The sequence below is a fragment of the Ovis aries genome, chromosome 4 (assembly GCF_016772045.2).
Source record: "Ovis aries strain OAR_USU_Benz2616 breed Rambouillet chromosome 4, ARS-UI_Ramb_v3.0, whole genome shotgun sequence".
Classification (NCBI taxonomy): domain Eukaryota; kingdom Metazoa; phylum Chordata; class Mammalia; order Artiodactyla; family Bovidae; genus Ovis; species Ovis aries.
The window spans coordinates 88,023,224-88,046,133 of NC_056057.1; the positions used below are offsets into that span (position 1 = coordinate 88,023,224).

At 37.9% G+C, this 22,910-nt stretch overlaps 1 protein-coding gene across 4 annotated transcripts in view; it reads left to right on the plus strand.

The window, feature by feature from the left end:
* PTPRZ1 (protein tyrosine phosphatase receptor type Z1) overlaps positions 1–22,910 on the plus strand; it is a 199,164-nt gene that overhangs the window by 109,613 nt on the left and 66,641 nt on the right. For all 4 annotated transcript variants that reach the window (XM_004008014.5, XM_042248748.1, XM_042248749.1 and 1 more), the window contains exons 5-9: positions 3,150–3,245; positions 4,034–4,100; positions 9,839–9,996; positions 10,141–10,291; positions 21,399–21,583. In XM_004008014.5, coding sequence (XP_004008063.3) covers positions 3,150–3,245; positions 4,034–4,100; positions 9,839–9,996; positions 10,141–10,291; positions 21,399–21,583 — 657 coding nt within the window. The remainder of the gene's footprint in view (positions 1–3,149; positions 3,246–4,033; positions 4,101–9,838; positions 9,997–10,140; positions 10,292–21,398; positions 21,584–22,910) is intronic.

Sequence of the window (22,910 nt, forward strand, 5' to 3'; positions counted from 1 at the left end):
TAGAAAATCAAGAAACTTCAAATTAAAGTGATAAAATGTTTCAAATTTAAAATCAGCAAATAAATATAATGCATAGTAATATACAATGAAAAATGTGAACACTTTCACACATGTCTGGAGAAGGTATAAATTGGTAAGACTTTCTGGGAAGCATTTCACTTGTTCTTATCAATAACTTTAGATGTTTTATTCTCAATACTTACATTTCAGTTTATAGCAATTTAGTCTAAAGGATAATTAAGGACATACTCAAAATTTTGGAGCCAAAGACTTATTTACAATAATAAAAGTTGAAACAAAAAGAAATGATTACGTTACAATGGATTATTATAGATCTTGTAAAAATCCTGTTTTAGAATGATTTATATAACAGAAAAGGTTCATCATAAGATATGAATGCTTTTAAAAAGCAGAAGGTAAAATAGTATATACAGTGTTATTATTCTAAATTTTGTAAAGCAGGAAACTAATTAACAGCAGAGAGAGAGTACAGTGTCTAAGTCACGCGGACGAGGCTTGAATATTGGCTTCACATTTAGTTATTGTTATATGACATGATATTGTATGAATTATTTAATTTCCCTAAGCTTCTGTTTCTCATCTGTGAAATTGACGTAATAGTAGTAACACTTCTCTATAGAGTTATTAGGAGGATTAAATGAAAGGTTGAATTATTACTATTGTAAAAATAATGGAAGGAAACCAAGAAAACATTAATTGTAATTTTCTCTGGGTGATGGCATCATTACCTTTTCTCCTTTAAAATTCTCATACTTTCTAGGTTGCCTGTGTTAAAGTTGTATTCTCACTTTTATAATTCAAAGCAGTTATTGATAATGAAAATAAAATGAGTTAGTTATTTAATAAAGGATTTAAAAAAATAATGTGGATAAGCACATTCAAATGTGTGGCTTATAATTTCTTAAATATCCTTAAAGAAAAGTATATTTATCAAATCTTGTTTGTCAGAAATACGAAAATCAACTCATTGAACATGTAACATTCTCAGTTCTAAGAGTTTAGCTCTCTCACAGTACTCCTTAGAACAAAGGTGAAAATCAAGAAAACCCTAAAAATAACACTAGCCATGATTCAGTAAAATAAACTGTACAGAATCTGTGTACTAAACCTCATGTATATTTCTTATTTAGAAGCCCCTCAAATCATCTCTCAGAGATGTCATTTGTTTGTTGTTTCTTTTTATTTAATTTTTAAACATTAATGGGTTTTATTTTATTTATTTATTTATTTATATTTTTTTTGCCAAACCATGTGCTTTGCAGAATCTTGGTTCTTCAACCAAGCAGTGAAAGCCCTGAATCCTAATTACTGGAGCATCAGGGAACTCCCTGTTGTTTATTTTTTTAAAACACTCACCATATAATTGTGCGAGCAGGAGCAACTATACTCCGAGAAAAAATAAAAAATAATAAATTGTCTCTCCAGATTTTGGTTGTTAGAGTTGTGCTAAATTAAGTGATGGAAGTTTATTGAATAGCTAGGTCATTCTCAAATAAAATAATTTACTGAAACATTTAAAAAAAATTGTGCAAGTGGAGAAACTAGAGGGTATCCTTGATTTGCTCTTTTTTCCTGGCCTCTCACATCCTATAATCATCTCCTCAGTTCTGCCCCTAAATGATGTGTGACATCATAAAAAGGTTCCCACCATCTTGGTCTCTTACTTGGATGTGTAAGTCCCTGAAGCTAGTTTCTCTCCAGTGTTAATCCCTTCCACTGGCCATCCCTACCCCTTAGCCCTGCCCCTGCCCTTGCCCCCATCAAGGACTTTCTATTGCCCTCCAGCCCAAACTGCTGGGACTACCTCACAGTCCTTCTTGCCGGGACCCCTGCCCACTTCTCCAATCTCATATCTCTCTTCTCTTCTCGCATGTGCTCAGCTGAAATCCTAACACACTTTCAGTTTCCCACACTACTCTTACTTTCTTGCCTGTAGGCTTTTCCTAGCTGGACCCTCTGACTTGAACATACGTTTTCCTCTTCTGCTTTCTCATTTGCCAGCTTTAAAATCATTCATGCTTCAGGGTGGCCGAAAGGTTTTGGTGACCATCCAAGACAGGAGACACTGCTTTCTTCTGCTTCACACCCACTATTTCTCTGATCACAGCCCTCACTGCACATTAATCATCTCGGAGGGTTCTGTTCTTACCTTAGTTACATCGCTAAACTACCTGAGTTATCTAATTTCCAAGCCCATGACACAAGGAACATCAACCTATCAGAGAGTGAAGGCTATCCTAGATGTATGGACTGAAGTAGAAATTAACAAGGTGGCTCAGATAGTAAAGACTCTGCCTGCAGTGTGGGAGACCTGGGTTCAATCCTTGGGTCAGGAAGATCCCTAGAGAAGGAAAAGGCTAACCATTCCAGTATTCTTGCCTGGGGAATTTCACAGACAGAGGAGCCTGGTGAATCCGTGGGAGCCCATGGGATCACAGGGTCAGACACGACTGAGCGACTAACACACACATAACCTCACAGCAGGAGGAGAGGCTTGAAATAAGGAATTTAGGACTCCTTTGGTATTTTTTAGGTAGAAGCAGAGATTCCTTGAGGGTTTCACTCTTAGTAGAGCTCAAGACAGTAATATCCAAAACTGGTAACTCAGACCATCAAGTAAGTCACGTCCATTCAAGGAAGGTTGAAACCATATTTGAAAGAATTCCATCAAAATATTTAAAATAGCATCTGATTATTTATTTTATTTGGAAATTCCCTGATAGTCCAGGGAGTAGGACTTTGTACTTTCACTACCAAGGATGAAGGTTCAGTCCCTGGTCGGAGAACTAAGATCCTTCAAACTGCTCAAAGTACAGCCAAAAAAATTAAAGTAATATAAATTTATTACATTTGAAAATTGCTCAATCTCATAGTGGTAATTTCAGGTCTAGATCTGTCTAACTTCGTATTTTGTTCTTTGTTGAAGGGTAATTGATAGTAAATGTAGCTTTGTAGACATGTAATTAATAAAATATTTTGAAATTTTGCAAAATATAGAATTACATCAATTATAAAATGTCTCAACTTGAATGTATTGAACTGATAAATGATCTAATTATTTTACTGTCTCTTTGCTGAAGTTTTTGTGAAGTCTGTATGTAATAAAGCCATCAATATTATGTTTATAGATGCAGATTTACTGCTTTGATGCAGACCGATTTTCAAGTTTTGAAGAAGCAATTAAAGGAAAAGGGAAGTTAAGAGCTTTATCCATTTTATTTGAGGTAATCATATGTGTATATACATATATATTCACATAGGGATTTAGCACTAACTTTTCAATCATGGGGAATATCAAAGCACATTTTTTTTAACAAATAGAAGGGCTCACAAGTTTAATGATAACTGGTCATCATTTCAAAGAGAACAACCTCTTGCCTGGTATGTTTTAAAGAGGACTCTTACTCACAGAGTTAGAGAATGAACTTATGGTTGCCAGTGGAGGGGTTGGGGGGAAGGGATAGTTAGGGATTTTGGAATGAACATGTACATTCTGTTGTGTTTAAAATGGATAACCAACAAGGACCTGCCGTGTTGCACATGGAACTCTGCTCTATGTAATGTGGCAGCCTGGGTGGGAGGGCAGTTTGGGGGAGAATGGATACATGTATGAGTATGGCTGAGTCCCTTCACTGTTTACCTGAAACTGTCACAACATTGTTAATAGGCTATACACCCATACAAAATAAAAAGGTTTTTGTAGAGGGGTTCTTGTATTCCTTAGTTAGGAATGTCACTTCTAATCTCTATACTTGTGCACTATGAGATTTGCCCATTTGCAAAGCATCAGTGTGATACAGCACCAACTGTGAATAGTAACATTTTAAATTCTTTTCTTAATTGAAAATTGAAGCTATCAGGTGTTTATAATAATTTATTCTTACTTTGCTGTGGAAAAAAGTGTGCCTTTAGAGGACATTACTTTGGAATACTTAAAATGGAATTCACTAATCTATACATGAATACCTAGTCAAATATTTTATACCATTTTTAGAATGTCATTCTTTCACAGGTTGGAATAGAAGAAAATTTGGACTACAAGGCAATTATAGATGGAGTGGAGAGGGTTAGCCGTTTTGGTAAGCTATCTGGAGAAATCTCTCTTCCAGATTTACTTTGGATTTGTATGAATTTGTAATATTATTAAAATTGCTTGTACCAAGGAATAAGGGAAGATATTTGTAAAGAGGAGAAACCTCTCACATCTGACCCTTGACAATTTATACATTTCTCACTGAAGAACAATTTAATCAGAAATTTTTGTCACAGAAAATCATAAAATGTTAATTTAAGTAGGAAGTTGAAGTTTTCTAATTATTGAAAATAATTTAATCACATTATGCATTTAAGTGTATTTTTTTTACTCTATCTCTGCATGGTTCATCTATAAAAGACTCCAATGTGTGATCTGAAACCAGTTAATTTTAATAAAAATTATATTCTAAAGTGAAAAGGGAATTGTTACTCAAGTTCAGATTATTCCATGGTGGTTTCCTTGGTAAGTCCTTTGCTTTACCAATATAAGATTTTTTGGAAGGCGGATGCTTACATAGAACAAGACACGCTGTGCTTTTATATTGTTCTGCTTCCTTTCTCTTAGATCTTGTCATTTGTCACAGCACATGCTTTTGACAACGTTGGCAGGAAACAGAAAACACATTATTTTATTTTTATTAAGCACCCACAAACAGGGTATTAATGTTGTCCTGAGTTACCAATAAAAAGAGGATTATTCCTCTCGGGAAAGCTGCAAAATTTGAAATCAGAAACACAACTCACAACTGATCGTTTTCTTGAAAGCAGAAGTCTGGCCTAGGATTAATTCATCTTTGTCAGTTTTATGTGGGAACCTGAATTAACCAATCTTTTCAGAAGTTGGGAATATGTGAGCTCCTACAGTATAGCTTTCTTTCTTTTTTTTTTTTTTGAAAGATATAGTCAAACACAGCATCAAGTTGTTAGTTATCTCCTTACATCTAGCCAGATTATAAAATTTAACACTGAATATCATAAGCCACACTTAAGTTTTCCCTCGTTTAGTCAGAAAGTGGAGTCTCTGCAGACTGCAAGAAGGCAACTAGTTTGAAATCCTACACTTAAAATGATGTAAAATGTGAACATGAATGTTCCCAGGCCTTGCACCAGGCTGTGGGGACCACAGAAGTCATGCTAATACTAGTTGTTAGTCCTGATTTGTGTAACTATGACACTTGGACCACTTAATTGAAGCCTCTTGAGTGTTTCTGGGGGACTGTAGGAGAGTATAGTACGAGCTTAGGAAATCAGTTTGCTCATGTTCTTGGACTAAACTTTCCTTTCTAATATCTACTGTCTGTAAGCCATTGAGGGGGATACTTCATCAGAACCTGTCGCATAATACCCTCCCTGGGAATTTGGGTTTCCTAATAGCATCCTGCCTCTGTCCTGGAAGCAGAACAAATGGTCCCCTGGGCTGCCTGGGAACACATACTGATCTGCCCTCTGTTCCCCTCTCTGTCTTCTGTCTCTCTACCAGGGCACCAACTTCTTCCCTCCTTTTTTTTTTTTTTCAACAAAAAATAAAATCCTCCACACCTATCAACTCATCTACTTAATATTTCCATATACTTAGCAAGGACACCTTAGCCCATACAATTGGTAAGTGGTAAAGCCAGGATTTAGAACCTGTCTGTCCAAAAGGATTGTTCCAATATATTGTAGAGATTTATACTAGTTCTATATTTCCAAACACATATAAAACACCTGTCAATTTGATTGAAATAGTTGTGAAATGTGATCCGTCCAAACTAAGTAAATTAAGTCCTCCCAGAGTTAAACGTTTCCATTTTGATAGTTCTTGGATTAAATTTAGTCCTATTTCAGAGTCTAGAAAGTCCCCCAGTGCCCAATAATCAGAAGGCTTCCCAATATTGGCTGCCCTCCATCGCTGCTGGGAATTTGAAGGCAATGCTGGTCTTTAGAAAGTGACTCAGAAACTGCAGCTAAACTCCCAAATCCTGCCACATATTCTTCATATAACGTGAGTTCCGCAAAAACCAACATTTTCCAAACTTCCTTCTGATTATAAAACCTGTCTTATCACAGTGTGAGCTGGTGGCTCAGTTCCTGTATTTTTCTCTAAGAGACAAGCCCATCTTTTCCCTTCCCTCTTTCTTGTGTTCTTTTCTTTCCCTTTCTTCCATCACGCCTACTTTATATTAGGCATTACTCTCACATGGAGTGGTGAGAAATAGGGCATATAGAAATACAAAGATAACAATAGAAAGATAATGCATTAATCTTCCCAAACAGAGCCCACGAACACGGACACAATAATTGTTAATTGAAATCTTTCAAGTTGCAAGGAAGAGACACACCCAGGTAACATAGTCAGTGATTCTCAAATGGGAATTCTCATCAGATGGCTTGTGTACAAAAGTCATCTGATTAGTCAAGTGATTAGAAAAGCATTCCTAATCACAAAGGCAGCCCAGGAATTTGTATATTGACAAAGCCTCACCACCACCATCCTAAATCTAATTATCCTGGGTGATGAATTGGTTTTAAGTATTAAATGGCTCTTTCCTTGCCCTGGACCTAGAAATGGTCTTTGTCTTTATCTCCCTCTCACTTTCCTCATCTTTCCCCCTCCTGCCATCAGTCTCCCCCGGAAGGAAGATCTGATTGGTTTGTTTATCACTGATTAAGAAAGAAGAGGATGACAGAGTGAATGACTGATCACGAATAGAGCAACACTGGCTCATGTGTGATTCTTGTTTAGCAATAGTGAGGTTATTCAGATGAAGTGCATGTTTTTGCAAGCCACAAGAAACCACTTTAGTCCAGTTTTCCTGTAAGGTGATGTTGCAATTAAAAAATACTACTGTGATTTCAAAGTCTTGTCATGTTGGAAAGAAACTTAGGACATGCAGGTCCATAATAAACAGGTAGAAAGTACTCAACATATTCATAACAGTGACTAGATGAGTGGTGTGAGGTTCAGAGGCAGGAAGAATGGATTCCATAGAAATGAGGGAGGGAGGAGTCACCGTTTTTTCTGGCTCTTTCGCTTCTTCCTAACTTTGCCTCCCTTTTCTTTCCCGATTTCACAAAAATTATCTACTTCACCATCCCTATTCAAATCTGATTTTCCTTTTCTGGCCTCTGGGTCTCCTGCTGTCAGTTTCATTTCCTACCTAAATTAGCAGGGAGTCAATTTCTGGCTCCTTACTTAATTAGTATTCTCCACCTCCACATTTCCACAGAACATTTGTAAAAGTTTTTCCTTCATCAAAGGAAGAATTGTAGTCCATTGATGATTAAAAAGGAGGCTATTTAATCACAAACGTTCCAGATATCAAAAACATAAATTTGAAAATGTTTAAATATTCACATGTTTGAAATAGTTTCCTTAGTTTCTGAGAACTTGAATCTGAGTCTGAATTCTAAATAATCTTGTCTTGACATTGCAGGAGAGGAAGACATACTTTTAGAAGTTACTAATTAATCCTTTAAACCTAATGTAACCTGAATTTTCTAGTGGATTAAAACTAGATTTAGGTTGTACATATACAGCACTATCAATTCAATCAACAGGTTTTTTACTTTTAAGATTTAGTCTTAACTTCAGGCTGGAAGAAGTTATCTATAATTTTATTAGCACTAGCCCTCTTCCTGAAAAAATTTCTGTATTACAGGAAAATTAATATTCAATAATTTAATTTTTGTGTGTGCTAGTGTGCTCAGTCGTGTCCAGCTCTTTGCAACCTCATGAGCTGTAGCCCACCAGACTTCTCTGTCCCTGAAATTTTCCAGGCAAGAATACTAGAGCGGGTTGTCATCTTCATACTCCAGGGGATCTTCCTGACCCAGGGATCAAACCCAGGTCTCTTGCATCTCCTGCATTAGCAGGCAGATTCTTTACCACTGAGTCACTTGGAAAGCCCAGTGGAAATAATTTTTTTTCCATGAGGTTGTGTCCAGTCTTCATATTGTATAGAACTGTAATATACTGTTAAGGTCATCGGATCCAATTATTTCATTTTAAAAGGAGGAATGTGGGATTCACTAAGACTAAAATCTTGCAAAGCTTTCACTCTACTTGAGGTTTTCAACCCTGGCTGCATGTTTGAATCACCTGGGGATTCTTTTTAAAATATGTAGGCACACCAAGCCTAAAAAAAGTAGGTACCTAAGTCCCACTGCTGCAGATGGGGTCTGGGACACTAGTATTTTTTTTTTTAATGCTCCCCAGATAATTCATATGGTACTACTCTGCACTGTGGCACTTCACTTAGACTAGATGAAATTAGCTTCGAGGACTATTTCTTAATGACCTAAATGTATGAGACAGAAAAGAAGACATGCACTTGGCTGGGTAAGTCAAGAGGATGGGAAAGTAAGTTAGATACTAGTAAGCATGCGTGTGTGCCCAGTCACTTTGGTCATGTCCGACTCTTTGCAACCCTATGGACTGTAGCCAGCCAGGCACCTCTATCCATGGTTCTCTCTAGGCAAGAATACTAGAATGGGTTGCCATGCCCTCTTCCAGGGGATCTTCCCCACCCAGGGATCAAACCCACTTCTCCTGCGTCTCTTGCATTGCAGGCAGATTCTTTACCCACTGAGTCACCTGGGAAGCTCCTGGGAAGCATATTGCTGCCCATATGAGTGAGAACTGGTACGCAGAGGGCTAAATGGCCAAGGCAGTACCTTTGGTAAGAGCCATTTGAAAGATGCAAGATCAAAAATGGGACTTTTCAAGGAGACAGCTATAATTGGGTTGTTTCAAGGTTCCCAGACTTAGGAAAGCTCTACCAATTTTTTGTAGGAATTCGCTATTCTTAATTCAACTTATAAATTAAAAAATCAATATTTTTTATTACATGTATAAAATTTGAAATACATTTCCTATTCTTTGTCTTGCCTTTTTACTCTCTAAATGGTGACTGTTGACAAATAGACTTTGAGTATCAGGTAGATCATTTTTCCCTCTGTGAATAACACTTTTTGCAAGCTATTTCATAAATCTCAACCTATCCTACGATTATGAAGATAGTTTTCTATGTTTTATTCTAAAAGCTTTATTGTTCGGTCCACATTTAGATCCAGACTCTACTTAGAAATGATTTGTGATTATGGTGTGAAGGAGGGAATAAAGATTCATGGTTTGCATAAGTATATCTGATTGATACAGCATGGTTTATAGAAAAGGCCATGTATTTCAACTACGTAATAATTTTTCCTGTTATGAGTCAAATAATCACATATGTGTGGGTCTGGACTCTTTATTCTCTTCCATTGTTCTCTTAGTTCATCTTTGCCTTTTTTTTCCTTTTTCTTACTTTGTTGTAAGTAAAAAAAATGTCCTGGTCCTCCAGTTCAGTGTAAAAAATGGTGCTATAAGACGTGCTTTTCCCATTCTTTATCACTAGGGGAAGACCTTTCAGTAAGTCATCCTAAAATATGATGTTCATTATAGATAATTTTCATCAGAATATGGTTTTGTTTTCCAGAAGTTGGTATTCAATCTTACTGAATGATTTCCCAATATCTATTCATACGGCCATATGATTTCTGAATCTTTCATATGTAAAAATAATCTTTCCAGCATCTTGCCCATGTAAAGATAGAGCAACTAACACTATGTTGAGATATGTGCAAGAAAATTTAGAATATGTCAGTTTTATCTCCATTTTAGATATGTATCTAAAACGTTCTTAAAATTTAAGTTCTGATTAAATACAGACCAAAATATATGTCTCAGTTTCATAGTGGCTTTGAACAGCTAAGTTCCAGTGTTAAGATTTCAGCTGAGATGTATATGATTCCTTTGTAGGGAAACAGGCTGCGTTGGATCCATTCACATTGCTGAACCTTCTGCCAAACTCAACTGACAAGTATTACACTTACAATGGCTCCCTGACATCTCCTCCCTGCACAGACACCGTTGACTGGATTATTTTTAAAGAGACAGTTAGCATTTCTGAAAGCCAGGTAATCTTGGAAGTTCAAACAAATGGAGTAATTTGAAGCAATTTTAAAAGAAATATTTTCTACAGAATATGTGTTTTAAAGCATTTGCTGATATGCCTTTGAAGCAAGTATGTTAAATTATAAGTTAAATTATCTTCTTTCCAGTTGGCTGTTTTCTGTGAAGTTCTTACAATGCAACAGTCCGGTTATGTCATGTTGATGGACTACTTACAAAATAATTTTCGAGAACAACAATACAAGTTCTCCAGGCAGGTGTTTTCCTCATATACTGGAAAGGAAGAGATTCATGAAGCAGGTGTGTATTGAAATATAATTTTTCTGTAAGTCCTATTAAATTCATTGTTATAGGAGGTAATTGTGATATCATGGACAATATACGAGACTTTGATTTTGGGAAATATTTTGAAGAGTTGTAGCCTTTAGGTAAGCTATTTAACTTCTCTGAATCTCAGTTGCCATATTTATAAAATGACAATTACAAATATCTGTCCTTGGGACTTCCCTGGTGATCCAGCGGTTAAGATTCTTCCCTGCAACATGCCAGGGAGCAGCTACACCCAGGCACAACTAAAGAGTCCATGCCACAAGGAAAGACCCCACATGATGCGACGAAGATCCAGTGTACCATAGTAAGACCCAACACAGCCAAATCAATAATACAGTTGCGAATTATGTGCACACACGATAAAGAAAATCTGTTCCTCCTTCCATGCATAACACCATTTTGCAAGTAAGAAACATTGAGATTCAGGAAGGAAGGTTTTTTCCTAAAACATATAGCAGCCACCTACACACCTCCAAATTCACTTTATGGCATTTGCTTGTGTTAACAGCTATAAGAAGGGAAAGAATAAGGGTGAGGTGTTCAGAGCTTGGGAAGATTGCTTCTTGTTGAGATAACTTGGGAATCTCCGTGGGGGACGTGCATTTGACCTGAGTCTTAACGTGTGTTGGGGTTTTAAAGAAGTACTCATCTGTGTGTTGGCAGCTCCCAGAGAGGCTAGTGCCTAGTAAGGACAGAAACCCAAGGCACTGAATTATTAATGAATAAAAAGTGAGTCCTTTCCCCAGTTTCCTTCTTTGAAAGAAAAGAAGTTTGTCCTTGTCAAGCCCAGGCGATGCAGAGGAGGCAGAGGGAAAGCCTGTGGAGTGCCCTCTGGGTCTTTTGAAGCTCACACAGCAGTCAGAAGCCTTTCAAAGTGTCCAGAGGACACAGTCATTGCATCTACTGACTTGTTCTTTTCAGTTCACTGTGAGGGTGTGCTGGTTCATGAAAGAAAGAGTTGAAGTGGCCTCTGCTTTGGGGACTGAAAACCTTTCCAAGAACATGGTCTTTGATCCCAGTCCTGTAAGGAATTTTTGGCTGTGTATAATATTAATTCAATAATCGTCTGCTTTTGAAGATTAGGCATTAAAGCAGCATATTTCTGTTGTTTCAAAGTAATATTTGTGAAAATTGTTTATCCTTTAACCACAACATAAACAAAGTACAACAGTGATAAATTGCTGTGTTTACTGTGACATTGTTTCAAATCAGTTGCTCCAAAGTGAGGAAATTTAATTATATTTCTACCAACAATACTAAATACTAAAACCTCCTGTGTGGTAAATAATCCCCAATTGATTTAAAAAAAATAAATAGATCTAACCATCTCCTTTTCTGAAATACAAATGACCAAATAACAAAATATATACAATGTTTTGGCCATGTGTTAGTCATACTGTATTAGTCGAACTAGTTATTAGTTATATTGTATTAAAACTCTTCAGTGGCTCCCATGGGCTTTCCAGGTGGCTCATTGGTAAAGAATCTGCCTGCCCCAGTGCAGGAGAATCAAGAGACATGGGTTTGATCCCTGGGTCAGGAAGATCCCCTGAAGGAGGAAATGCAACCCACTCCAGTATTCTTGCTTAAAAAATTTCATGGACAGAGTAGCCTGGAGAGCTGCAGTCATGGGGTCACAAAAAGTCAGACACGACTGAGTGAGCGAGCACAGCACACACAAGCGGCTCCCACTGCCTTTAGAATAAAATCCAAATTGTTTGTCATTGCGTGATAGGTCCTGTCTACTTACTGGCCTCAGTGCTTACTCTTCCCCGGCCAGCTTCGTTCCTTTATCCTGAATTCAGTGAGGTCCCTGAAGAGGGCAGACCATACTCTCCCAGGTGGCACCCAGACACGCTTTTTCCTTCCCATGGCGTGTTCTTCCTTGCAGTCTTCCTTTGTTGCCTCCTCCTCGTCCTCAAGACTCAAGTACATAAACAGTTGCCTCCACCAAGGAGCCGTGTCTGACCCTCCACCCAGCCCTACCAAGCCTGGCAGTGGCCCAAGAAAGGACTGTGCGTTTATGGAAGTGCTGAGCCCATTCAGTTCAGTTCAGTCGCTCAGTTGTTTCCGACTCTTCGTGACCCCATGAATCGCAGCACGCCAGGCCTCCCTGTCCATTACCAACTCCCGGAGTTCACTAAGACTCAGCGTCCATCGAGTCAGTGACGCCATCCAGCCATCTCATCCTCTGTTGTCCATAGGATACCAGATAAATGATGCTCTTCTGGAGGTGCACAGTGTGCCAGGAGCTCCTACACTCTGTGCATCCAGACTTCCCAGCAGGTGCTGCGGTATGATATTGTCTGTTTACTTATCTGTCCCCACCACCACCCTCTGAAAGAAGTAACGAAGTCTTTTATCACTTTGCCTCCATTGCTGGGCAAGAGTAAAGCTCTCATTCATCAGCTAGTCACAAAATGAAGGAATTGAATTGTGTATAATAAAAGTATGGCAGGATATAGCTTGATGGGTGCTTCTTGCGTAAACCCATATGAATGGATTTAGTGTAGAATATTGGTTTTTCTTTTTTTTTTTAATTAAAAAATGTTGGCCACACCACATGGCATGTGGGATCTCATTTCCCTGACCAGGGATCAAACTTGCATCCCCTTCCTTGGAAAACTCAGTGTCTTAACCACTGGACCACCAGGGAAGTCCCCGTTTTCACAGTTAAGTGATTATGGCTAAAAGTAATCATAACAAAAGCAGTAATGGCTAACATATATCAAATGAACCAGTGTGTTCAACCAGGCATTAGGCTTGTTTTTCTCATTTTATAGTTTGGGAAGCTGATATTAACTGGTTCACCCAAGTTCACAGAACTGTAAAAGGTTGGAGTGAGTATTTGTACCCTGGTCTTCCCAATTCTGAAGACTTCCAAAGCTCTCTCCACTATGCTTTATATTTATAAGGGAACATAATTTATCCTTGCATAACTTTTTAGTAAAACCTGATGACTTTAATAACAAAAGTTTTTTAAAAACTTAGTATTGGCTTTTTACAAAAACTAGAACTATGATTGAATTCTTGCAACGAGTATTTGCATTCAACAAGCTCTTAATTCCCATGTGCATATTCCTATGATTTTTTTTTTCCTTAATGATACAGTATTGCCCTTTTACTTTCTTGAACTGAATTTGAAAATAAGAATTGAGGGTTGCATTTATGTTCAGGATTTAATCTTTATTAAATTTAATCTGAAAGTATGTTTTTATTACATGAACATTGTAAAAAAGGAAAAAATAGATAAGCACACAGAAGAAAATAAAAATCCCCTATAATATTATTACCCAGAGATAACTGCTATGAGAATTTTGGGGAATATCTTTCTAGCCTTTCTCTTAAGTTAAAAATATATTATTATGTCTCACAAAAATGAGGCTGTATCATACTTCTCTGTTTTTTATTTTGCATTACTGCGTTATATCAGTGTATCATTAATACCATTCTTAATTTTATGTATAGTATCATCATAGCAATTTATTAAATTTGTCACCCAGCTTGGGACTTTCAGATTATACATATTTATTTTGCTATTTTAAATATATAATGTCCTCATTTTGAGCAAGAGAGAAGGAAAACATGTCATGAAAATTGTTAGAATCCTACAATTGGTAAATGCATGGTAGAAAAATATATTTTGCAAAATATATCACAAGTAATTGCAAAAGCCATGTGAGGTCTGCATATCCATGTAAACTTCTTGAGGGGAGAGATCAAGCCTTATTTGCTTTTTTGCGTTCATTGGAAAACTCAGTAAACATTTGTGAATGAATGAGTATTTTACCAGAACTCAGTCCTCTATTTTTGCATTTTTACATAGCATTGCTATTTATTAAAAGGCATGCACTTTGGGCATCATGGAATGGGTGCTGGCTCTTCTAAGAATCACAGAATTTAGTAGAACCATTTGATCTTGAAGGAATTAGTAAAGATTGTTTTTTAGTTAATGAGAAATATATGTCAGTAACCACACAAACAGGAGATGATGTCCAGCTTTGTCCCCTGCCTTCCTGCCCGCTGCCCTCTCCTCCCACTAGCAAGACTCTCCCCCTAGAAGCCGGGGCCTCCTGAAGTACAGTGGGAAGGAGCGGGGCTTTAAAGCCCAGTCAACTTTTGGTTTCAAACCCCAGTGCAGATACTTATTAGTTACATAAATATGGTCTAGTTATTTAATTTTTTTAAGCCTCATTCTCTTCACTGATAAAATGAGTTTAAAATGCCCACCTTGGGATTCCCTGGCTGTGCTGTGATTAAGACTTCATGCTTCCACTGCAGGGGGCACGAGTGCAGTAGCTGGTCAAGGAGCTAAAATCCCACAGGCCACAAGACATGGCCAAAATACATATATATTTTTAAATTTTTTAAAATGGCCACCTTGTAGGGTTGTTGTGAGGTTTAAATAAGTTAAAGTTTGCAAGGCAGTCCAGTCCCTCGAACATAATATACTCCAGATCTGTAGCTTCTATTAATACAGTGTGTGTGTGTGTGTGTGTGTGTGTGTGTGTGTATACTATTGTATACTCCAGACTTATAGCTTCTATTAATACAGTGTGTGTGTGTTTGTGTATGTACTCTTGTATATGTGTGTGTGCGCGTGCAGCTGTCTATTTGTATATAGAGACGGAGGGCAAGCTATCACAAGTATAGGGTGCTATCCAAGTTTTCCATGTTTAAGGTTTTCATTTGTTAAGTAGAGTTATAAATGCACTTTTAATCTCATTTGCTAGCATTGTAATACACATAATGCAAACTGTAAAAAAACTATAAAATATGAAATGATTTTCAAGGAAGGGTAGCATGAAAAGTGTGTCTTCATAGCTTAATGTTGTATTTGAGCTATGAGAAATTTTCTGTTATTTCCTGAGAAAATGTCACGATGAATTATGCATCAGGAGACCCACCTTCCTGAGAAGGTCAGTAGTTGTAAATAGCATTCATTAAGGTCACATGTACATTAACTGCTCTAACTATATAGAGAAAAGTACAGGAAGATTATTTACTTCTTGGAAGATTGTATGTTATGAATTGAATGGTTGACAAAGTTACTGTGTATTCCTAGAGAAGACTGACTGATTGAGGTACAATTTGAAAGATTTTTTTTTTTTTTTGGGTTACTTATCTAAAGGGAATGGCATGTAATCATTGAAAAGTACAAAGCAATAACAGATCATTTTTAGTTATTCTCTTTAGCATTTGTGGCAATCTTTACATTAGTTTTGTTAACATCTGCTACTCCCTGAAGGGAGATCACAACCTTAATATCGATTGTCTTCTGAGTCCGTTACTCTTCAGGTTCTTCTCACAGTAGTCATTACATTACCTGTCTCGGTAATTTTTAAAATGAGGCTCATAAACCCCAAGCAAGAAGGTGGTGGATTTACTAGTGTGAATTCATGGAAGTACTTTGCCATGGGCTGTGTCCACCTGTACCAAACCTCAAAGACAATGGGAAATACTGGGTAAAAACCTAGTGACATTTTCTCTGCCACTCCCTCAAAATCATCACCCCATCTTTTCACCTCCCTCTTCATTTTTATTCATGATCCATGGAGCTAAGACTGCACCTTCTCCCCCAGGGCATGTGTCCCTTTCCCAAGGGGGCATGTAGAGCAGCAGGGACAGAAGGGACCGTCTGTCTCCCCTGGACCATCTGCACCAGCTTAATGATGAGCTCATCACGAGACTTGCCACAGTGAAAGTTGTCATGTTCTCCTCCTTTGTGCTTTTCTTCACTTATTTCCTTTTCTTTTCCTACCTTTTTTTCTTGTTTCCTCGTGACACTCAGTGCCTTGCCTATTAATCTTATGGGACTTGCAAGATGTGGACATTCCTGTGTAGGAGGTGTTCACTCTTCATATCCATTCATTTAAGTAATGAGAAGGTGGAGGACTTTGTGAGCTATGTTTGTGAAGTTTTTATAATTTCTAGTGGGTAAAAACCTATACTTTTGAAAAGCACAACCTAATTTGGCTAAATGACAGAATTTTTTTTACAGTTTATTTTGCATTCCTCTGTAAATGGCATCTAGGATTTGGAAACTAAAAGCACCCATTACATTTAATGGCTTACTAAATTTAAGGGTGAGAGGCTATCCTAGAAATGAGTTTCCTGAAGGCAAAGATGGTACCTCCTTTATTTGTATGTCCAAGAGTGCCTAGAGCCAAGCAGATGAGAAGTCAATGTTAAAAACAAGTTTTTAATTAAGAACCTCTCATTCTTTATATGTGAGGATCCTTTGCACTTGTGCTGAGTGCTGTCATGTCCAACTCTTTGAGGCCCCATGGACTGTAGCCTGCCAGCCTCCTCTGTCCATTGAGTTTTCCAGGCAAGAATATTTGAGTGGGTTGTCATGCCCTCCTCCAGGAGATGGTCTGGACCCTGGGATTGAACCCCCATCTCTTGTGTCTCCTGTATTGGCAGGCAGATTCTTTACTGCTAGTGCCATCTGGTTTGCACTTATACTAAAGTATTGCTTGTATTCTGTGCAACTTGACAAGGACCCCAGCTTTGTCACAGCTTGACTCATAGCCTTGAGCTTGCAGGAACCAGATTCTCCTTGGTCAGTGTTCTTTAAAGAATCAGTGACTATGATACAAGTCACATGTAGCTCGTAGAAAGGAATCAGGGCATGTGATTCTCTCCTAAAGAAGGAAATGGGACCTCAACATAGTTCTGGTAGTAGGTTTATTTGCTCAGTTGTGTCTGACTTTTGTGACCCCACAGACTGTAGCCCACCAGGATCCTCTGTCCATGGGATTCTCCAGGCAAGAATACTGGAGTAGGTTGCCATTTCCTTCTCCACAACATAGTACTGAGCTCCCTATAATCAGTGAAATTATATTTTGTTACTATCTCATTATGTAGCTTGTAACTGGTGTCAGTACATGTTGATCTGGAAAGCCTTTCTTGATTTTTCAATCTAGAAATATGCTTTATAAAATGTATGCCCTTCTAATAAGATAAACTAATTTTAATGTGAAGAACAAGGGAAGCTTGGAAAAATTAGTGAAAATTAATAACTTACTCTGTAGTCAGTTTTATATTTGAAACATTACCCAGTTTTATGTCTGAACAGCAAGTGGTGAATTAGCAAGATTGTTATTTAGGAGATAGGTAGGATGTCCTACCTTAGAAAAGTAACCCGTTGGCAAGGTCATAGACTATATATAGAAGTACTAGTCTTTCTCTTGAATACATTCTAAAGTATATAGTTTTTTCTAGAAAATTCTGTATTTTAGCATCTAAAAGATAAGCTTCAGCTATAGCTTATAATGTGTTACTAAGCTATGATTATCAATAAACAAAAGGAGTGTTTAAAAATAAGTTTTTAATTACAATATACATTTGAACTATTAAATTCAGTTCACTTCAGTTCAGTTGCTCAGTTGTGTTCGAGTCTTTGCGACCCCATAAATTGCAGCACACCAACTCCCGAAGTTCACTCAAACTCATGTCCATTGAGTCGGTAATGCCATCCAGCCATCTCATCCTCTGTGGTCCCCTTCTCCTCCTGCCCCCAATCCCTCCCAGTATCAGAGTCTTTTCCAATGAGTCAACTCTTTGCATGAGGTGGCCAAAGTACTGGAGTTTCAGCTTTAGCATCAGTCCTTCCAAAGAACACCCAGGACTGATCTCCTTTAGAATGGACTGGTTGGATCTCGTTGCAGTCCAAGGGACTCTCAAGAGTCTTCTCCAACACCACAGTTCAAAAGCGTCAATTCTTCGGCACTCAGCCTTCTTCACAGTCCAACTCTCACATCCATACATGACCACTGGAAAAACCATAGCCTTGACTAGATGGACCTTTTTAGCAAAGTAATGTCTCTGCTTTTGAATATGCTATTTAGGTTGGTCATAATTTTCCTCCCAAAGAAAGTTTTAATTTCATGGCTGCAATCACCATCTACAGTGATTTTGGAGGCCGCCAAAATAAAATCTGACACTGTTTCCACTGTTTCCCCATCTATTTGCCATGAAGTGATGGGACCAGATGCCATTATCTTAGTTTTCTGAATGTTGAGCTTTAAGCCAACTTTTTCACTCTCCTCTTTCACTTTCAACAAGAGGCTTTTAAGTTCCTCTTCACTTTCTGCCATAAGGGTGGTATCATCGGCATATCTGAGGTTATTGATATTTCTCCCGGCAATCTTGATTCCAGCTTGTGCTTCATCCAGTCCAGCATTTCTCATGATGTACTCTGCATATAAGTTAAATAAGCAGCGTGACAGTATACAGCCTTGACATACTCCTTTTCCTATTTGGAACCAGTCTGTTGTTACTAACAAGCTTTTACAGATATATAAAGAAGTAAGTAAATGAATTAAATCCTGGTGGCAAAGAAATGTGAATTTCTTTTTAGAGTCCTATTTTATATTAATACTGATTCTTAGAATTTGAAATACCTGCTGATTTCTAATATTAAGGGGAGATAAACACAGACACCTGATCAAAATTCCTTGCACTATTGAGGAAGCAGTCCTTTGTGTATTTTGAAGTCAGTAATTTTGTATTTTTCTCCAACTTTCATGTTTTGTGTGCGTGTATAAAACTTCCATGCATTTTATGATAGTTTCATCTTTGAGGAAAAGAGTTCACTTAAATCATTCTCACTCTATGCAAAGTGGAGTTGACTTTTGAACAAAATCCACAAATGATATTATCCAAAATCACTTTCAGCCTTTTAAAAACAGACAAGAGGTTCATCAGAAGCAGACCAAGGCAGTCTTGTGTCTCTAATGGTAAGTTACCTGACCGCCTCACTTTTGAGATTATGTGATGCTCTTCTGCCATCTGGTGGACATTTGTAGAAGTGTCACTAGATAGAGGAATGATGATGCAGTCTAGACCTAAATAGGAACACATTTTCTTATTCTGAATTCATGTTTTTTGATAATGAAAGAATTGTTCTCTTATTTCCAAAGGAACACTGTACCCTATATCCCTGATAAACAAATAACACTATAATTTTAACAGTGAAAAGTTCTGTGTCTAACTCATATAAAGTTATTCCTCTATTGATTTAAAGCATATATGTGTATATGTATTTATATTGCTCTGACTCATTGGTATACCACTGCTAGCATAGCATACATACGCTAAAATGTCTGTTATTGAATACTGTATATAAAATGTTGCCATTTATAAGGTCAGTTGGTAGTTTTAGGTGCCCTCCTGTGTTCATGGGGAAAACTACAGCCCAGTAAAGATAAAACAAGGCTTTTTGGTTACATTCTCAGGGTGCTGCTTGCATGAGTCCTAGAAATAGTTTTGGTAGTGGTGATGATTGGTTGACTTCAGTGGACTGCGTGGTCTCGTGCGGTGACTTTGTAACTTCAGGGATACCTTTAAAGCAAAGCCTGGATTCTGTGAGCATAGTGATTACTGTTTGACTTTGGAGACCTTTCTCTCCCTCTCTTCCCCAACTCTTCCAGCCTGGAAGATATTATATTTATTACTGTGCTTCATTAGCATGATATCATGCATTTTTAATTTTTTTCTTCACAACTAGTTCAGAGGATCACATTATGAATGTATTTCAGAAAGTATCAGAGTGCTCTTTCTGATGGGACTGCATTTTTGCCATGAGTTCCAGCACGGGCTTCAGTTCATTTTAAGAAGTCCCCAAACGAGTTTCAAAATATTTTTTCAGCTGAGACAGACATATCTTATAATTCTCTGGAATTAATTGCTTAATCTATTTATGAGGCCAAAGTGCAACTTTTTTGTCAGCAAAAATATTGAAATAATAGTTTCAGTTGTTCTCCTATGGTTTTCTGTGATAGGGAATTTTTTATGATTTCAAAGATTTACAAACAAGACCATCTTTTAGTTTTGAAATTCTCCTCATATGAGCTAAGCATATTTGTCAGTGCCAAATAAGAATAATAAAAATACCACACACTTGAAGATATCCTTTGTTTATTTCTGAAAATGAATTTGTATTCCCCCTACATTCAAGACAGTTTTCTATGCAATATAGAAATTAAAAAAAAAAAACCCTCTGGTTATTATGCTTATAATCTACTCGCAGAATAAAGATCGGCTTTCCAGGTGGTGCTAATGGTAAAAAACCTGCCTGCCAATGCAGGAATCATAAGAGATGTGCGTTCAATCCCTGGGTCGGGAAGATCCCCTGGAGAAGGGCATGGCGACCCACTCCAGTATTCTTGCCTGGAGAATCCCATGGACAGAGGAGCCTCGCAGGCTACAGTCATAGGGTCACAAGGAGTTAGACACGACTGAAGCAACTTAGCATGCACACACAGAGGAGCAAAGACTTGTTCAGAAAAGAAAAATATAGGAGAACATACAATTAATGCAATAATTATGGTAAAACAAGACAGACAATTGAAAATGACAGATATCAATCCAGCAGAGGTCAGAGTGTGCATAACAGAAAATACTGCACTTGGTGAAGACATTCTTTGAAGGTCAGACTTGAACAGAGGTAGGAGATGTTGATTGAAAAAAAATGCACAAGCTAAAAGTCGAGAGTTATGGATTATTTGGTGAACATTCTGAGGACTTCAACCCTGGGAGACAGGACTCTCAGATCACATTGAGGGGCTGTTCTAAAGAAGCAAGGGGGGAATCAGGATATGTAGGAGTTTTTGCATCAAAGACTACATAGTAGGAACACCAAAAGATTACTGTTAATTAGAGAAAACCAGAACTCTCAAGGAAGTTAGCACTTTTCTGTGTATGTGAAAGTTCAAGAGTCTGGTCTCACTGAAATTGCTCCTTGGGTATAGGCCTCAGCTACCTGGGACCAGTTTCCTGTTTTCTCATCCTGAGTTTCCTCAGGGTACACCATTAGGGAGGCTCTAATGTGATGGCTTGATGGTTGCAACATCCTTTGTTTACTAGGAAGGCAATCTTTTTCATTCACAGTGGGGAATGGGGAAGTAGTTCAGATACAGGAAATGGCGTGAACAAAAGAACCACAGTGGGAAAGTGTAACTTTTCAACCTCTCTGAAAATACAACAAAAATGTTCATAGAATATGTTTCACTTGTTAAGATTCTAGAGGGTGACAGTTGTGTCAATAACTGTACTTTTTTTTCCTCTGAAGTTTGTAGTTCAGAACCAGAAAATGTTCAAGCTGACCCAGAGAATTATACTAGCCTTCTTGTTACGTGGGAGAGACCTCGAGTAGTTTATGATACCATGATCGAGAAGTTTGCCGTTCTGTACCAGCAGTTGGAGGGAGAAGACCAAACCAAGCATGAGTTTTTGACAGATGGCTATCAAGATTTGGTAACTATAAGATCAATTGTTTCATGTATTGATAGCATTGTAGTCATTGTGGTTTAATATCTAGGATAAGAACTTACAAATGATTGTATACTGTTGCCTTTGATGGCTTTAGGCTTTGTATGAGCTCTCTAGCGGGGAGATAGGGATGCAGAAGCTATATTTAATTATTCAAAATTTACAGTGATTAATACTAGTGAAGTGAAAATGTAGTCGCTCAGTCATGTCTGACTTTTTGCGAATCCATGGACTATAGCCTGCCAGACTCCTCTGTCCATGGAATTCTCAAGGCAAGAATACTGGAGTGGGTAGCCATTCCCTTCTCCAGGGAATCTTCTCAACCCAAGGATCGAATGTACATCTCCTGCATTGCAGGCAGATTATTTACCATCCAAGCCACCAGGCAAGCCCTAGGTTCTTACTACTATTTTTAATTACATGGAGACTACAACTTCGCCAATAATAACTTTCAGAAGACTTAGAGCTAGATATCATCTAGTATAGCCTTTCTTTACAAAGAAAAGTACTCAAAGAACAGTCAAATACTTTGTACTTTCACAGTTGAATGTGAGGGTTGGACCATAAAGAAGGCTGAGTGCCAAAGAATTAATGCTTCCGAATTGTGGTGCTGGAAAAGGCTCTTGAGAGCCTCTTGGACAGCAAGGAGATCAAACCAATCAATCCTCAGGAAATCAATCCTGAATATTCATTGGAAGGACTGCTGCTGAAGCTGAAACTCCAATACTTTGGCCACCCGTTCTGAAGAGCCAACTCATTGGAAAAGACCCTGATGCTGGGAAAGATTGAGGGCAGGAGGAGAAGGGGACGACAGAGGATGAGATGGTTGGATAGTATCGCTGACTCCATGGACATGAGTTTGAGCAAGCCCTAGGAGATAGTGAAGGATAGGGAAGCCTGCTGTGCTGCAGTCCTTGGGGTCGCAGAGTCGGACACGACTTAGCGACAGAACGACAACTTCCCGTTAGGGAGGGAATTGGGTCTAGAATATTCAGTGCTGTGATACAGCTGTCTGTTGTTTCCTCATCGTACTGTATCAGCACAAGGGAAATAGAGTAGAAAATAGTGTAGGTCTTGAAAGTCCTTTTCTTTGACTCAAATTCCCAAGTAACAAATGTGAAGTCAATTGAGACAGAACTTTTGGGACACGAGGCAGGTAATCCTTGGGAAATGATGCATGTCTTCTTCCTCTCCACCCATGACAAGAATTAAAGAAAATAAAGAACAGATTCTGAGCATCTCAGTATTAACTTTTCCTTGGCACTTGTGGTGTAATTGAAAAAATCCCATCTGGGTGTGGCTTAGGGAAGCC